This window comes from Trichosurus vulpecula, chromosome 1, assembly GCF_011100635.1.
Source record: "Trichosurus vulpecula isolate mTriVul1 chromosome 1, mTriVul1.pri, whole genome shotgun sequence".
NCBI lineage: Eukaryota > Metazoa > Chordata > Mammalia > Diprotodontia > Phalangeridae > Trichosurus > Trichosurus vulpecula.
Genome location: NC_050573.1, coordinates 493,481,981 through 493,499,536, shown reverse-complemented (window position 1 = coordinate 493,499,536; position 17,556 = coordinate 493,481,981). Strand labels below are relative to the sequence as shown.

Here is a 17,556-nt window from a genome sequence, read left to right as displayed (position 1 = left end):
GAAGTATACCCATTCAGCTATGTGGCCCAGTGGATAGAGCACCAGACCCAGAGTCATAAAGACTCAAATTCCTGAGTTCAAATCTAGCCTCAGACATGTACCAGCTGTGTGACTCTGGGCAAGTCACTTACCTTGTTTGCCTCCGTTTCCCCACCGGTAAAATGAGCTGGAGAAGCAAATGGCAAACCACTCCAGTATCTTTACCAAGAAAACCCTAAATGAAGTCATGACCACAACCATACCAACGCAGATTAGTAAATGGTCTTTGACAGCTGCTGGCATTGAAATATTCCTTACTCTAAAGGAAACCTGGTGATTGAACTTCTCTGAGATTAGTGAGGCTCATTCTGCGCAGAGAGGTATGCAGTTCATTACTGCGTGATAGGACTTCCCAACGGTTGTATTCTGCTGGAACAGCCTTCATGAATGTTGCAATCAATATATTATATGTTATGTTGTGAAGCACTGGAATAAAACTTTAGTGGTAATAATATGTAATAGAGTTTCATGACTGTTTTTTTTCCTCCCTCTGAGACCAAAGTAGTTCTTTTCCTAAGGAAGCATGATAATGGTACATGCTGGGAAGCATCCGGTGATATGAGCCACATGGTTCAGTGGAATGAATATGTGACAGATTTTTAACATTTGCTTTTTATACATTAAATATGTCATTCCCTTCTCCCTACTTTCAAATTACCCAGTTGGGGTAGATACACGTGCATACACACACAAACACACACATACACACACACACACACACACACACACACACACAAACACGCACACATACACACATACCCCATTTACTCCTTCATTTCTTTTCCAGGTGGCTTATATCCTGAAATTCCACTGGGCATTATCTGAAGCTACATTTGATCTCAGGTCTTCCTGACTCCAGGTACATCATCCTATCCATTGTGCCACCTGGTGGCCTCTAGGTGAGGACCATAATGGAGTAATTTAGGTCTGGGGAACCGTAGCTAGCCAAAGTAGCTAAGCAAGTTTATTAACAATTTGAGAGACTAGGTATTTTTATGTGAATTTCAAATTGCTTTATCCTGGTATGCTATTTTTGAACATGTATATTCTCTTTTCCTTTGTAAATAAACCCTAGAAAATGTATGCTTGCGGTCTGGAGTGTGTATAGACATAAGGCAAAAGAAAAAGAGAAAAGAGAAATCAGAATTATTGTCCAGTTATGGTGCAAACTGAAGAAGAAGGAGGAAACAGTGAGGGATAGAGTGAAACATATCTCTGAACTTGGAAGGTTAAACAGGCATAGGAAGTAAGCAAAGTCAATCAATCAGCCAGCCTATATTAAGTCCCTACAATGTGCCAGGGACTGGAGCTAGGAAGAAAAAATGCTCTCAAGAGTTTGTATTTTACTAGGGGGACATAACCTATTCCTAGACAAGTAGTTACAGCATATATACCAAAAAATACACAGTGATGGATGAAGGGGTGGGGAGGGGGGGCTGACATCTTTGTGAATGAGGAAAGGCCTCTTTAAGACAGGTATTTGAATAGAGACTTGAAGGGAGCTAAGGCTCAGAAGGCATCATGCCTGAAGCTGGGATTCAGTGATAAGTGAAGGGTCAAAGGCAAATGTCCCCAACAAGCTGACTAAATTCAGTGAGGCTAATGGCTGGAGATTAAATTCTTCAAGTATTGACAGCCTAAGACGTCAGACAACCAATTTAACAGAAGGGATTAAAAAACCTTAGCCATTTTCTATATTTTCAATAATATGAATAGGGCTATTCCACCATAGTCATTTACAGAAGAAAAGCTGCTCTTAGAATGGCTGGGGGTTTTGGTGGGTGGGGTAGGGTGGGGGGCAGGGAAGGAGGAGGTCAGGAAACTATTTTTTGTGTTCCAGATTTGGGCCATAAAACCTTTTCATGGATAAATGCAGAAGAAAAGAAAGATAGTATATCAATTTAAGACTTTATATCAATATTAATAGAAAAACTCACTTGAGCATCTTTCTCTCATAGCCTATTTTGAGTGTTGTTCATTATAATAATGCTATCTCTCTCAGAGATTCAAATCTAACAGTAGGGGAATTACTTTTATGCACTTTATTTTTACCCTTTCTTGGATCGTCTCATCAAGTGTGCATGATAGTTTTTCAAATCTTTCACTCCCTAGAGCCCTAGTTCCTTGCTTTTTATTTAGTCACAATGTTCAAAGCAGCTAAAAATGCAAGGAATACAGTCCATCTTCATAAAACTGAGGGTCACCTATAGGAAGAATCCCAGCTGCTGGGAGGCTTTTTTTTCATGAAGAGAGAGTTTAGAAACTGTACTTCATTTAGAAAGTCTAATGCTAGAAGGGAATAAATGAGGAAATAAACTCCCAAAGTGCTGAACACTGGAAAGGCAATATGTGATGTTAAAATAGAGAAAAGAAGGAAAAAGCCATCAAAGAGGCCAGACTAGATCACCTCTAAAGTGACTTTCAACTCTTAAATTCGATAACTCATCTAGACAAACTTTTTTTTTTCTTTTCCTAGAAATGTGATTGGCTTCTATAACCTCTGTTCTCCCATGGGGACCCCTGGTTGGATGCTTGGAGGTATGTGGAGGCAACTATTTACAGAGGAAAGCAAGGAAACTCTGATTTCCCCAGGGACAAAGAGAAATCTCAAAGGCAAAATGAAACAAACATAACCAAAATATACACACACACATAACTCGAAAGGAAAACCTCACCTTAAGGAGTAGAATAGAATTTTTCAGAAGCTAGATGTTTTTCAGATTTCAAAGAGTCTGAAGGAGATTTTCCTTCCCCTGGCCTCCCTCCCCCCTTCAAGTCCATGTATATTTAAATGTTTTCATTATACACCAAAGTGGCATGGAATGATGGTCTGTGAATTCAGTGCTAGGTAGGTCCTTTTACAGGATCATTTCATATACATGAATGCACATGGACTGGCCTGGCAGCTGACTAGAGCAGTCATTTTAAAATGCAAAAAAATGGTGAGTTCTGGGTGAAAGAGAACAGTTCTTTGATATTTCTCTGTCTGAATCATCAACAGGGCAAAGCCTATTTAGTAAAGTTGGTTTATTCCTAGGTGTAGTTGAACTCAGCTGTGTCTGCTATAATCAAAAGGATTACATCAGCGGGGCAATTAGCAGGAGCTAATTATCACTGAGTAATTTAAAAATCAGATGATTTCTAAGCTTTACAGCATGTAAGATATATAACCAAAAGGCCCACCCAAAAGAGGTTTGTCTCGGACTGGATTTAAAAAAATGATTTTACTACTTATTTAAGATGTGTGCTGAAGACAGTCCTAGGAGATAAGGTGTTAATATTAAATTATTTCAGTTATAAATGTGTTTTTTAAAACACCAGACTAACTATACAGGATGGAGTCTACAGAGAATAGTCCATCCTGCATGAACAGGCAGTTTTCAGAAGAAGAAATCAAAGCTATCAATAGGCATGTAAAAATGCTCTAAGTCATTAATAACTAGAGAAATGCAAATTAAAGCAACTCTGAGATACCACATCACACCTATCAGATTGGCTAATTACAGAAAAGGAAAATGACAAATGTTAGAGGGGATGTGGAAAAATAGGTATGCTAAATGCTGTGTTGGTGGAGTTGTGAGCTGGTCCAACCATTCTGGAGAATGATTTGGAACTATGCCCAAAGGGCTATCAAAGTTTGTATACCTTTTGACCCAAAAATACCGCTACTAGGTCTGTATACCAAAGAGATGAAAGAAAAAGAGAAAAGACCTGTATATAAAAAAATACTTGTAGCAGCTCTTTTTGTGGTGGTAAAGAATTGGAAACTGAGGGTATATCCATCAATTGGGGAATAGTTGAATAAGTTATGGTGTATTATTGTGATGGAATACTATTATACTGTAAGAAATGTTAAGGGGGATGGTTTCAGGAAAACCTGGGAAGATATGTATGAGCTAACGCAAAATGAAGCGAGCAGAACCAGGAGAACATTGTACAAAGGATCAGCAATGTTACACGATAATCAACTGTGAAAGACTTAGCTATCTCATCAATACAATGATCTACAATTCCAAAGGACTCATGATGAAAGAGAGAGAGAGAACGAGAGTGAGTGAGAGAGAGAGAGAGAGAGAGAGAGAGAGAGAGAGAGAGAGCTGATGAACTCTGAGTGTAGATTGAAGCATAGTTTTTTATTTTTATTTTATTTATTTTTCTAGCCTTTTTTGCACCTTGGCTAATGTGAAAATATTTTCATGACTTCATACATAAGACAGATATTGTTTTTCTCACCTTCTCAATGGGTGTGGAAGGAGGTGGAGGGAGGCAGAGAAATTGGAATTGAAAATAAAATAAATTAGAAAAAGAATAGTTCATCCTATATGTAGAGAATAACTACAATGACATAGAATGTGCCAGGCATGTCATCTCCATTAACAAAGTCAGTACTCTATACCTCATTCTCTTTCTATCTAGATTAAACAAAATGCTCAAAGAAATATCTCAAGCCTCTGATTTTTATCAGCAAGAAGATAATATAACCAAAGTAGTAAAAATGACTTACTATTTGTGAAACTCTGCTTTGTATGGTCTCAGGCTTCTAGACTCATGGCTCTTAGTCTGAATCTCCATTCTGTTTTTAAAGCTCTTAACCACCTGGCCCCTTTCTGCCTTTCCAGTCTTTTTACCCTTTATTCCCTTCCATGTACTCTATCTGTTGCTCAAACAGGACACTACATCTCCCAATTCAGGGCCCTTTCACTGGTTGTTCCTCATGCCTGGAATTCTCCCTCGTCACCTTGGCCTCCAGGCTTCCCTGGCTTCCTTCAAGAGTCAGCTTAGATCCCACTTTCTGCAAGATGTCTTTCCTGGTCCCTTTTGCCTCCCCCCTTTCCCCCTTCTCTCTGAGATAACTTTCCACATATGCTGTGTATAGATCTTGTAGGTACATACTTGTTTACCTGTCTTCTCCCTCATTAGAATGCGAAGTCCCTGAGAGCAGGGATTGTGTTTTTCCTTTTCTTTGTATTCCCTAGGGCTTAGCACAGGGCCTGGGCACACAGCAAGTGCTCAATAAATGCTCCTTGACTGATCTGGCAAAGTCCACCTGACTTTCAAGTAAAACTGACTGTATTCAAATAAATTAATCAATGAAAGCCCACTATGTGTAAATCATTTTTTCTATACATGGTGGGGACTTCAGAAGAAGGCAGAAGGACACAATACTGGAAGAATAAAGAAAATAGTACCATTAGGAATACTACTGTACCTTCGCAGAGAACTTTACATTTTCAAAATTACTTTCAGAGCTATTCATAAACTCAAAGAATATCAGAGATGGGGGAGGAACTCAGAAGTTAGCCAGTACAACTCTCTCATTTTCAAGAAGAGGCAAATCCAGAGAGATTAAATAACTTTCTCCTAGTTAGTGGCTGAGCTGAGATTAAAATCTAGGGTTCCTGGCTCCCAGCAGTTGGGCCTTTGATTGAACAACATCTTGCTTCTTGTGTTGCCAGTTCCACAGGCTGGCACGCATAGTTCTCTTCCCTGCTTTTTTAAATTCTTAGGATCATAGGGTCATAGATTTGGAGGTGGAAGGGACAACAGAGACCACAGAATCCAACCCCCTCATTTCATGGATGGAAAAACTTGGGTTAAGAATTGGAAATTTTCCTAAAGCAATTCAGCCCAGAAAAGGGAAGCTCAGAGTACTAGCCTCTTCTGATAGTCATAGGCTCTCTCCTGATAGGGACAAAGGCAGCCATCTGCCATCCAGACCACAGTGTTCCAGGAGGTGGGCTGCCTGCTGAAGGTCTAAATCAGAGGCATTACTAATAGATCTTGAGTTTTCTGATTCCTGCCCCATACTGCTTATCCATGTGGGCACAAATAATTTTGCCAACTCAGATTTTGAGTTGTTTATAATGGGACAACAGAACTCAAGGCCAGAAGTAAATGATGGTGGAGGAGACAGGAGTGCTACTTACAACATTCTCTGGAGTCCTTTCAGTTTGCAAAAGAGGCTTTTATGTAAAAAATACTGTCAAGAAATCAGGCACTCTATTACCACTAGCACAGCTTTGTAAAGATGTATCCCTGCCCCCATAATCTAGTTGCCCAGGAAACACTTTAAGCCTAGTAGATTCAGACAGAAGCCACAGATGTAATAATAATAATATTATTATTATAATGATAATTACATTAAAATGATATATCATTTTATAGTTTTGCAAAGTGCTTTCCTCACAACAACTGCAAGCATGCCCATTGTTCCAGATCAGAAAAGTAAGGCCCAGAGAGGTTTGGTGACATGTCCACAGATAATATTTCCCAGAGCTGGTAACTGAACCCCTGGTCTTGTGACAATAAATCTAGTGTTCTTTTGAATGTACCATGTAGTCTTCCAATCTTTGTTTTAGTAAGGCTTTTAAAGAATGTTAAACATGTCTACTTTTCAACTATACCATCTAGATCAAACAATAATTAGACAGTTGCCAACCTAACTGGAGAATGGGACCAGAACATGGTAATTAATTTCAACCAACATGTGCAGAGAAAAGGGTGAGGGGAGGAAGAGCAAATGGCCTTCCCCTGTCAGTTGGATGGGGACTCGGCCTTATGTGACATTTTCACTAATGAAAGGCGGACAAAGAATTAAGTTTGCATTCATTAATTTTGTAGCAACATTGGGAAGGTAAGGTAAAAGGTGGGATGACCATTGACTTAGTCTAGAAGAAATAAAATTCTATGATTCAATAATATGACTTCACATTCAAGAGGAATAAGAGAAGTACAAAAAGAGAGACGTACCTGTATTTCTGTTGACTCAATGCCATGGGAGAGATTTCCATTTTGCACAGGTCCTGAACCTTCGCTGGGTGGGGTTACTTCCACTTCAACACTTGTACTGTTTGGGAGCTCTATTTTTTCTGTGACATCATTCACAAATGAAAACACACCCATGCATGCACACACACATACACAAAGAATAAAGATAATCAATGAATGGGGGATGAAGGAAAGGGAAACAGTAATGTTTTTAAAATGGCTGATTGGGTGAATAGTGGTACCACTGATAGAAAGAAGGAAGTCAGAAAGAGAAGTAGGATTATTGGAGAAAGAGAAAAAGTTTTCTTGGTGGAATTGATGGTCTCTGGGGGCTGGTAGGAGCCAAAGCTAACAGGTGAATTTTTTTTTAAAAGCCAGGATTTCATCTTTCCTATTTCTTTTCCAGTATCCTGTTTCCTGACATATTCTGAATTGCTGTGCTGGCTATTTGGGGCCCTGCATCCTGGTTCTGATACAGGGGAGTGTCCTGGTTCTGGTCCATTCTGATCTGCCTGTTAAATACTGCATTTCACAAGTATTAAGGTGGGTATTTATTTACTCCACCTCTAAGTTATACCATTTTCTAGTTCAGGTAAAATCTTTGGCGTTTTACCAAGGAGACTTTTAAGAACAGTTTATAAGGGAAGCTTCACTTAATTTATAAATGACACTCTTCTACCCTTCCCCTGAATATTTCTTTCTTACTCTTTCCCCAAAAGGGAAGAAGAATGTTTCAGGCCAAAAGGATAATTAAGAACAATGGTGACCAAATTGCAAACACGTAGATGGCTTTCTGAAGCTTCTCACAAAGGTTGGTTTAGGAAAACAAACTCTTCTTTGAATCCCTTATAGGATAATAAGCTTGTCCATACAACATAAGTATGACTCTAAGTCAAATTAAGACAAGGGGGATTTTGTGCAAGTAATAGATACAGAGACAGCCTGTATAAGAATGGAAAGCCCCACCTTGGATAGGAAATATATTATTTACTTTGAATCTAGCGGATCATTGAGGTCACTATAAGTTGCTTCCTAATAGCCATTGACTTTGACCTGAACGTTTGTTCCAGTGTTCAAGGGGAACAATGATTCCAGGTTGTCTGGAAATCAGCAGGATCCTTTTTTGAAGTATGACAATTGTGTAACCTTGAATTTTATTTATGTTAATGCTGCTTACAGAGCAGTACCACTTGACTCCATGTACCAACAGTCTTTTTTGCAAATGCAGCATGAAGCTGAGAGGAAAAAAGATGGTCCCAGGCCTTCTAATCATTAGTCAAATTCATCTTCCCTGTATCCATGCTGCCACTGTAGGCTTGGGTTTCAGTAGAAGGTGAAAGCCTAGAGGTTAGTGACACAGTGAAAAGCCAAGTTTATTTAAAGAACTTTTTTTTCTGGGCAATTTAATAAGGTTTAACTCTTTTGGCAATAGGTATCTACTTAACAATTAACGCTAGACTGATCCTTGGTGAGAGAACAAAGATCTAATCTGAATGAGAAGCTAGCACAATCATTACAACTATACCTCCCCTAATAGATGTACCGTACTTATAATATAGTAGGATCCCATTTTGCTTATAGACAATTTTAGTTTGCTAAATAATGGGATAGTTTATAAAACAGAGATTGGGATAAATTTAGTTTGAATTTAGAATTCAAGAGCTATATTAGCTTTACAGTTATAAGAATAGGAACATTACGTTCCCAGTTAAAATAAAATGCTGGGATGTCATGATCTGGTTACCACACGATGCACAGCTAAAAGAGACTGAAATAGACGTGTGGTGATATCGCTGAATTCATCAGAAAGGAGTGGGGATGAGCAGGGACAGTGTGTCATATTGTTGGGAGCTGGTACTTTGTCACTCAATGAATTTGCTCTAGGCAGCGGCGTCAGAGGAAATGCTGGGTCCTCATCAAGCCCTTTAGAAAGGGCTCCCTCATTAGCTAAGAGAATACATTTCTACTGGAGGAAAACTATCCTTGTGTGGACTTTCTGAAAAACTGTGGTCTTTGCTTAGCTGTTAGACACTAGAGTCTAACGCGCCCCTGACACCATTACTTTAAATTTACTTTGTAAATATTTTGTTTTGACTCATCTATGTATTTCCCCTCAGTAGAAGCTCCCTGAGCACAGGGCTGTTAAGCTTTTGTCTTTGTATCCTTAGTGCTTGACACAGTTCCTTCCACAATGTAGGCATCTAATGTGTCAGTCAGTCAATAAACATTTACTAAGCATCTACTATATTCCAGGAACTGAGCTGAACTGGAGATACAAAGAGTCAAAAGACCCTGATCTCAAGGAGCTCTCCTAATGGGGGAGACAATAAGTAAATGATTTTTGTAAATATGGTAAATTTTGTATTTGTAAATATTGTAAATTTACACAAAAATATGCAAATACTGTAAATTTTGTAAATATTGTAAACAATATTTACAAACAAGCTATACTTGGGATAAATAGGCATTAATTAAAAGAGGGAAGGCACAAGAATTAAGGGGTGTTGGTAAAGGCTTCCTGTAGAAGGTAGAATTTTAGCTGGACCTTAAAGGAAGCCTGGAGAACCAAGAGGTGGAAATAGGGGAGAACAATCCAGGCATGGGGGACGGCTAGAGAAAATGCTCGTAGAATGGAACGGAATTGAAATCTTATCTCAGGCTCCTACCAGGATTCCTTAGGCATCCCTCTGAGTTATCCAGAGGACATTCTGGACATGTTTTGACTCTTCTACCCCATGCTCACACAAAGACAGATGGAAACTTATACCCCTAGGCTTAGTTGTGACACTTGTAAAGTTCCGGATATCCACGGCTGCACATTAAGACTACATTCAACATTTAAGTAGAATCCTGAGAAACACAAGTCAGTGTGTTCTCTTGCACTCACCCATATGGTTGGCAGTCCCATTATGCCTTTCATTATCATCCACCTGGCACTTCTTCTTGGCAATTTTGTGAAGTATGGAAGCCTTTTCTCTGAAGCGTCCTAAAGAAAGAGAGAAAGGAGGTGGAGAAGAAAGGGTGTGAGGGAGAAAGAGAATGAGAAGGATGAAGAGGATCATTGTGAAGGATTCAGAAGTAGAGTCAGCTGCCTTGCAGCTGCCCTGTATAGTCCATCAGGGACTGCTCTTTCCTGCCCTTGTAGAAGGCCGTGTCAATGTATATAAATAACCTGCTTTCTTACCTCCCTTTCCTCATGGATTCTTTACCCAATTTTCTCAGACCAATAAAAGGCCTGGTTTTGTTAAGATCCTTTGAATTAACTATAAAACCGGTCAAAACATCAAGCATCTGTAACTGCTCCCCTAACTCTTATTTTAAATATTATGGCCGAGGCTTAACACAGGCCTGATTGAAGACAGCTGGATCCCAGGAAGAGCTTCCCTGGAATTGAACTATATTATTACCGGGGCAATTGACAATGGACAGGAAGGTAAGTCAAGCATCCTAGTTCTTTGATTTGGCTTCTCCTTTAAACATGACCATATAAATGAGTTTAATGACAGTCTGCAGTTTCTAAATGAAGTAGGAGCTTGCATCAAAGCTTCCAACTCAAAAAAGGATACATTTTCCACAGAATTTAGAAGACTGAAACCCCTGCAATGCAGGACTGAATGCTGTTGTCTAGGAAGGAAGTTGGTGATGCTGTTTGGTGAAGAAGGCAATGGAATCATCCACCTGAGGCCAGCAAGAGATGTGAAACAGTGATGAGCTGTGTTGGGAAAGTGTTACCGATAAATGCTAATGAAAATTCAGTTTTAAAAAGAGGTATGATCTTGGACATGGACTTGGACCTGTGATTTCTGTTTGTGCCACAGTCAATGTGTAAATATCAAGCAAACAAATGGACAAACATGAGAACTAAGAGAGCTTAGGATTGTTTGATTTTTATTTTTGTTCTAAAAAGTTAGCTTCAAGTAGCTTGGGATAGAGGGTGCTAGAAGTTGGAGGATCAAGAAAAGCTTCATGCAGAAGATGGTACCTGAGATGCACCATAAAGGAAAAGGGGGACTCTATGTGGTAGAAGAAAGAAAGAAATGCAGTCCAGGCATGGTGAACAGTCAGTTCAGAAATGGATCAATCTTCTTGAAGCACAGATCTAATCATGTCACTCCTCTTCTGCTCTTTATTGCCTACCTGAAAATGGTCTTTTTTTTTGAAGACTATTTTAGGGAGAACTCACACAGGGCAAATGTTCACGTGGTAGGCAGAAGAAGCGATACAAGAACACTCTCAAGGTTTCTCTTAAGAACTTTGGAATTGATTGTGTGACATAGGAGACACTGACACAGGACCACTCAGCATGGTGTTCCCACATGGTGTTCCCACAGAAGATGCCGTGCTCTATGAGCAAAGCAGAATCGAAACAGCTTAAAGGAAACGCAGGATATGAAAATTTAGAGAATCCACCCCAGATGTTCACACGGACTATTTGTGCCCGACACATGGCAGAGCATTCTGAGCTCGTGTTGGTCTGATCAGCCACAGTCGGACACACTGGAACTTGATTCTAGCATAGTGATGTCATTTTGGTCACTAACCAACCAAACCATCTGAAAATGACCAAACTCCTTAGCCTACAACTCAAGACCTTAGGGAGCTTCATGTGGCCTCCCTTCTCTTCCCTTCCATGTCATCTACATTTCAGTCTATCCTGTCTCTTCATCCACATACATTCCACCTCACTTTTTACTATTTCTTTGCCTTTGCTTATATACTCTCAATAGCTGGCACATCTTTTCCCAACCATCTCCTCCTTTAAATACCACCTACTCCATGAAGTCTTCCCTGATCCCTGCTTGAGTCAGTAATGAGGCTTTCCTTCATCCTTTTAGGACTCCCTTTTTTTTACATCTCTCTTGAATGAACCATATCCTATTTCATCTCATAGCTAGTTGTATAGGTATTATATCCCCCATAAGAGCAAAGACATTATCTTTTAATTTTTATGACCTTGCAAAACCTAGCAAGTGTTTTGTATACATTAGTTTTCATTGCAAGTAGGGACTGTTTGTTTATTTGTACTTATATCCACATAGCCTGGCACATAATAGGCATTTAGTGAAGAATTGTCGATTATTTGATTAATAAATTATGAATTGAAGAAGATAGAGGAGGAAAAGACAGATAGAGGAGGAAAAGACAGAGGGTAGGGCAGAATAGTTGTAGGTTTTAATAGGAGCAAGGACACTTGCTAAAATTCTAAATCTGGAGCGCTGGGTATTTATATCAAGCCTGAACTTGCCTTTGGGCAACTTCTACTCCTTGTGCCTAGCTCTTCTCCTTTAGGACCAAGCAGAATAAATCTAATCTTTCTTCTGTATTCTTGAAGCCAGCAATTTTGGTGCCTCCTTCCTCCCTCACCCCCACCCAAAGCTTCTCTCTTTTAGGCTAAACATCCCCACTTCCTTTGACTGATGCTCATACGATATGAACTGAAATTCTTCCATCTGACGCACAGTAGGTGCTTAATAAATGTTTGTTGACTTGACTAGACTACTCTGCTTGCCCTCTTCTGGATACCCTCACCGAGAACTGAACACAGTGTGCCGAATGTGGTCTGATCAGGGTAGAGTATAGCAGCAGGTCTATCATATTCTTATTCATGGGTGCTATGCCTTGATTACATCTATTTTCTTAACTGTCTTATCATGGGGTTGACTAATATGAGCTTGTTGTTCAGTAAAAATCCGCAGATTTTTTTCAGAGGAATTGCTGCCTACTAAGACATACCTCCCTATTATGGGCCAGGCCTGTCTTGGCAATTCAGGCATGGGACTAGAATGTATTGAGACCTCCAAAGACTATTAAATATTAAAAAATTTTTTTACTTATAACAAGACTTAAAAAGATATAATTCTTGGTTGAATTTAAATAAGACATTACTCCTCTCTGCCTCTGTATTCACTATGGTGAGAAAATCAGAAAAGATAGGTCAGAAAGATGTTCTCTTAAGGGCAATGGGAATTCTGCTTAAACCTGTGAGGCCAATTTCCCATAGTAACTGGTTTTTCTTGCCTTAGGCAGCAAGGAAACCAAAGCAATGATAATTTCAGGAATGGTCTCCCCAACCATTTAATGACAAATCAGATGATGTAAAAGAAGTGCTGCTCATTTTCAACCCTTTGGTGGCAAGGTCTCGAAAATTTTCTAGTGTAACTTTCTTCATTAAAACAAGTTAAAAACATTTATGAGGTCAGGAAGTACTCTAATCTAAGCAATACTAGAGTAGTTTAATACAAGTAATAAAAACAAAAACATAAAATAACATATTCTCTCTCTCTCCCTCTCTCTCTCTCTCTCTCTCTCTCTCTCTCTCTCACAAAACCTTAAACCCAGGGAATACAAACACAGTAAGAAAGAAAGTCAGACTCTACCCTAAAGGGACTTACATTTTGATGAGGGAAGCTAACACATAAAATGAAGCTGAAAAGTTGGGAGTGGGATGGGAAGAGGGGAGAGTAGGAGGTGGAATGAAGGACAGCCCAAAGAAGAATGAAGGCATGAACAAGGCTGGCCTGGGAACATTCCTCAACATGGGGGTTCCTAGAGAGATTGACTGATCAGAAGATGGGCCTGCAGGGGTGGAGTGATCTTCCAGGATGGGAAGGCTGTTGGGTCATGGAGGAAAAAGAAGTTCAGAGAGTCAGAAGTAGATCCCAGAGGGACATAATTATGTAATATCTTCAAAAGTAAACTCTCCAATTGTCATAAGAACACTATCGAGCTGACGTAAACATCTGTGGTAAGTATAGAGTTCCCTGTTTTATGACTCACCTGATGTTTATGATCAAAGGGCTATTGAACAGGGTTATTTCTATTGTTACATCTTCCAAGAAATTTTGAATAATTGTCAAGTGTGGATGAGAGACATCTTGTAAAAGAGTCTTGTGAGGGTTAAAGTTTTGTTCTATTGAAACAAATGCTTTTTCGTAATCAACAAACAATACGCACAATGGGATCTTATATTCTCTACATCTTCCAATTAATTGTGAAATGATAAAGACAAGGTCCATTGTTGAATATCACTTGAGGAAGCTTAATTGCCCCCATATACCACTTTCATTAAGGATACCGTTGATTCATTGATAGATGACTTTCATAATGACTTTTATAGACTGAAGAGTAAGTATATGGGTTGGTTATTATTGATGTTTCTCCATTATTTATTTCAATCTTAATAAAGTCTGAGTTTTCTTTTCATGCCCTTGATATATTCCCCTCCTTCAGGCTCCTTGTATATAATTCTCACAATTCTCTTACAATGGTTCACTTCCAGTGTGGATTTCCTCCTTATATACTTGCTCCATTCTAGTCTCTTCACCCTTATTTATTCTGTTTAGTGCTATTTCCACCTCCTATATTAGTACATCTGTGACTGTGATGTTAGGGTACAAGTATGGAAGTCTGTAAGTAAGGTGGATTTTAGTGTGTGTAAAGTGGATTTTTGTTATTCTTTCTTAGAGTTCAGTTTCCCAGGATCCATAGCCATAACAATCTCTTGTTTCCAGGTATCAGATACGATCTCTCACGATTATGGTTCCAAACACCTCCACCATGCTTGTGCAGCATTATATAATGATAAATAATATAAAAATTTATGCTTAAATTGTAAATATCTGCTGTGACTGTGCAGTGAGTTATAGGGATGTGGTAATATAAAATTGGAGCCTATTGCTGGAAATATGCCTTTTTTGCCTGATGCCCTAGAAGGCAGGTGGGCACTGGTCAGTGAGTGGGGAACCCTCAGGGTTGAATGCACAAGCTGTGTGTGCCTTGATCGGCCCCCAACAAGGCTTGGGGGGCAATCTGTGTTTGCCTCAACTGGCCCCCATTAAGGCTTGAGGGGATTTAGGGGAGTATACAAGTTGTGCCTGTCTCGATTGACCCCATCGAGATGTAGGGGTAGTTGCCCCCCTGCTTCTTGCTGGCCTTGTGAGAAGGGTAATTAGGGAATGCTGTAGGACTTGGTGCTCCCATTATCAGCAACCCTCTTGTGAGAAGACTAGACTAGAATAAAGGAAGATTATTAACCTCTCTGAAGCTGCCTTCCTGTCTGACCAGATCAAGAGTGAACCTGTGCTAGCAGCCCTCCTGTATGCTAGTGTTATTTTTAAACAAAATCCCACTGTACTTGATGGAGAAAACAGTTTGGTAAAGTTTTCTTTTTAACACATCTTTCCCATTTTTCTTGTTTATTGTTCTCCTTCCATTTTTATTTTTGAATGCCTTAGGAAGACTTTGCTTAGTGTAATAGCCTGCCAAACTTTCTTTAAGCTCATTTTATCCTCCACTGCCCTTTTCTGCTTTGTGAGACAACAGTGCTCATAACTGCCAATCATTCTTAATAAGATTTTTACAAATGGGTTTATAATCTAACCTGGTGTTGCTTTTGGCAACCATTCTTTGCTGTTTGGCAAGTTACTCAGATGTTTGCTAAGGTGCTTTCTGGACCCTTTTGGTCTCCTTGTTGTGGCAATTAGTTTACATTGTTTAAACTGGATTATCATAGTTGACATTTCTGTTGTCCATTTCTCATTGTGATCGCCAATTTATTCTTTGAATAGTTCAGAGTTAAGTTTTTTTCCCCAATTGTATGCCATATTTTTTTTCTTATTGTTTTAATGGTCGGGGAAATTCAGTGGTAAAAGTGTTGAATAATACAGAATCAAACACACACGCCTAGAGACTTCTAAGTTCCCCCGGAACCATTAATGACTACCCATAGGTATTTAATAAACACTTGATTAATTGGATTTCACCATTCAGCTTAGTTCCAAATCTATCTAATTGTTCTATTGCCTAGTGCACATCTCTCCCTCTTTTTCTTAAGAATCACACCAAATACTTAGCTAAAATGTAGGTACACTTTTAATCTATAGCATCTCCCAATCTATCGGTTTAATAATTCTGTCAAAAGAAGAAATGAGCTTAGTGTGGGTTGACTTATTTTTGATGAAGCCATACTGAACCTTTGTGATCAATGCTGCCTTTTCAAGATAATCAATGACCATTCCTTTAATAATGTTTTCCAAATTTTTCCAGTAATTGAAGTCAAGCTCACTGAAAGCTTCTATTCTCTCTTCTTGAAGTATGAAACAGTAGTCTAACACTAGCTCCTGAAAATGAAATATAACATGAAAAATTATGCAGAAAATTAACTAGTCACATACTGTTTAAAACTGTTAAAACCTTGTAAAAACTTAAAAACATGTTTAACAGAACTTTTAATAGAAGGTACCTTTAAACATGTTTTTGTTATTCCCTGGCTGAAGAAGCTCATTAGTAGACTAGGAAAGTGACTGAACCAACCAACCAGACCCATCAGTTTTCCTAGATCCATTAGAGTAACCTATAGTGATTCAAGTGATTCCTGGCTCCCAAGAAGAGATGTTGTCCTTTTTAAATTGTTAGGGGTAGTTTTTTTGGTTGGCTACAAGGTGCAGGAGGGGCGGGTGCGTAACACTGGGATCCTCAGTAGCATTATACTTCTGTTCCCCTACATTCTGGAAGCCAAGAACCACTCAGAAAAGAATGTCCCAGAATTGATTTATGCTGTGTTTTACAAGTCTGTTTCTAGCCTCGCTCACATGATTTCCTTAAATGCTAGGGAAATGTAAGATTAGCCCTGCTGGGTAGGTAGCATAGGAGCTGATTATAGAAACAGGGCAGAAGATTATGAAAATGTACTTGGGTGTGTTAGAACAGTGATTCACAAACGAGGTATAGATCCATCTGTAGGCTCCCACCCCTGAGCTCCCCTCTTCTCTCCACTAATACCCCAAGATTTCTATGTTACTGAGAAAGAGAATATACAATCTTTCCTTAGCTTATACTAAGGTTGAAAAGGCTAAAGACATGAAGAGAGTGGGCCAGGGGACAGAGTGTGGTAAGAAATTGCAATACGTTTTTCTGAGGACAAACAGGATATGAATTTAATTCCCAGCAGATCTAAAATCCTTTGAGACCATACTTCCTTTAAATCCTATAACCAGCAAGGCTTGTGTTCTCTCCTTTGTTCCAGTTTGAGGTAGGCCAGTTCTAAATGGCTACCTCTGCAAGACATACTCACAGTCATGGAATCTTAGAATATTTGAATATTTGACCTATCTGGGATCTTATACATCATGTAGCTCAACTCTGTCCTTTTCCAAAGGAAGAATCTATGAGTTGAGTGAGTTGTGACCCCATTGGAAGTTTTCTTGGCAAAGATAGAGTGGTTTGCCATTCATTTCCTTCTCCAGCTCATTATACAGAGGAGGAAATTGAGGCAAACAAGGTTGAGTGATCTTGCCCAGGGTCACACAACTAGTAAGTATCTGAACTCATGAAGATGAGCCTTCCTGATTCCAAGCCCAGTGCTCTACCTGCTGCACTGCCTAGCTGCCCCAGAAGAATCATGGGAGTGCATCAAAAGGGTGGTTTTAATAGCTCTAGAATATGGGAACCTGTCATGTGTGTTTTTAAGATCAAGATTCACAATCTTAAAATTGGAAGATGATGAGTAGCTGTTCATTATCCCCAGTGAGGACAGATTAAGAGAAGAGGAGCTCATTTAACAAGATGGGTTTCAGGTTAGCTCTGGTAAAGAATATCCTATACTGAAGGGTAGGTTACTCACTGAAGCTAATGATACATGAAAATTCTTCTCTCAAGACAAGAGAGGTATTTATCTGTTTGTATTGTCACCTGGAAGCAGAGTAGCTTACATGTCCTTCTTAGGTTATGATTCTGACTCTGGGTCAGTAT

General features: G+C 39.3%; 1 protein-coding gene across 1 annotated transcript in view; it reads right to left on the bottom strand.

The window, feature by feature from the left end:
- SLC24A2 (solute carrier family 24 member 2) overlaps positions 1-17,556 on the bottom strand; it is a 318,448-nt gene that overhangs the window by 70,313 nt on the left and 230,579 nt on the right. Inside the window, exons 5-6 of the mRNA XM_036747980.1 lie at positions 9,695-9,793; positions 6,790-6,908 (exon numbers count right to left, since the gene is read on the bottom strand). Coding sequence (XP_036603875.1) covers positions 6,790-6,908; positions 9,695-9,793 — 218 coding nt within the window. The remainder of the gene's footprint in view (positions 1-6,789; positions 6,909-9,694; positions 9,794-17,556) is intronic.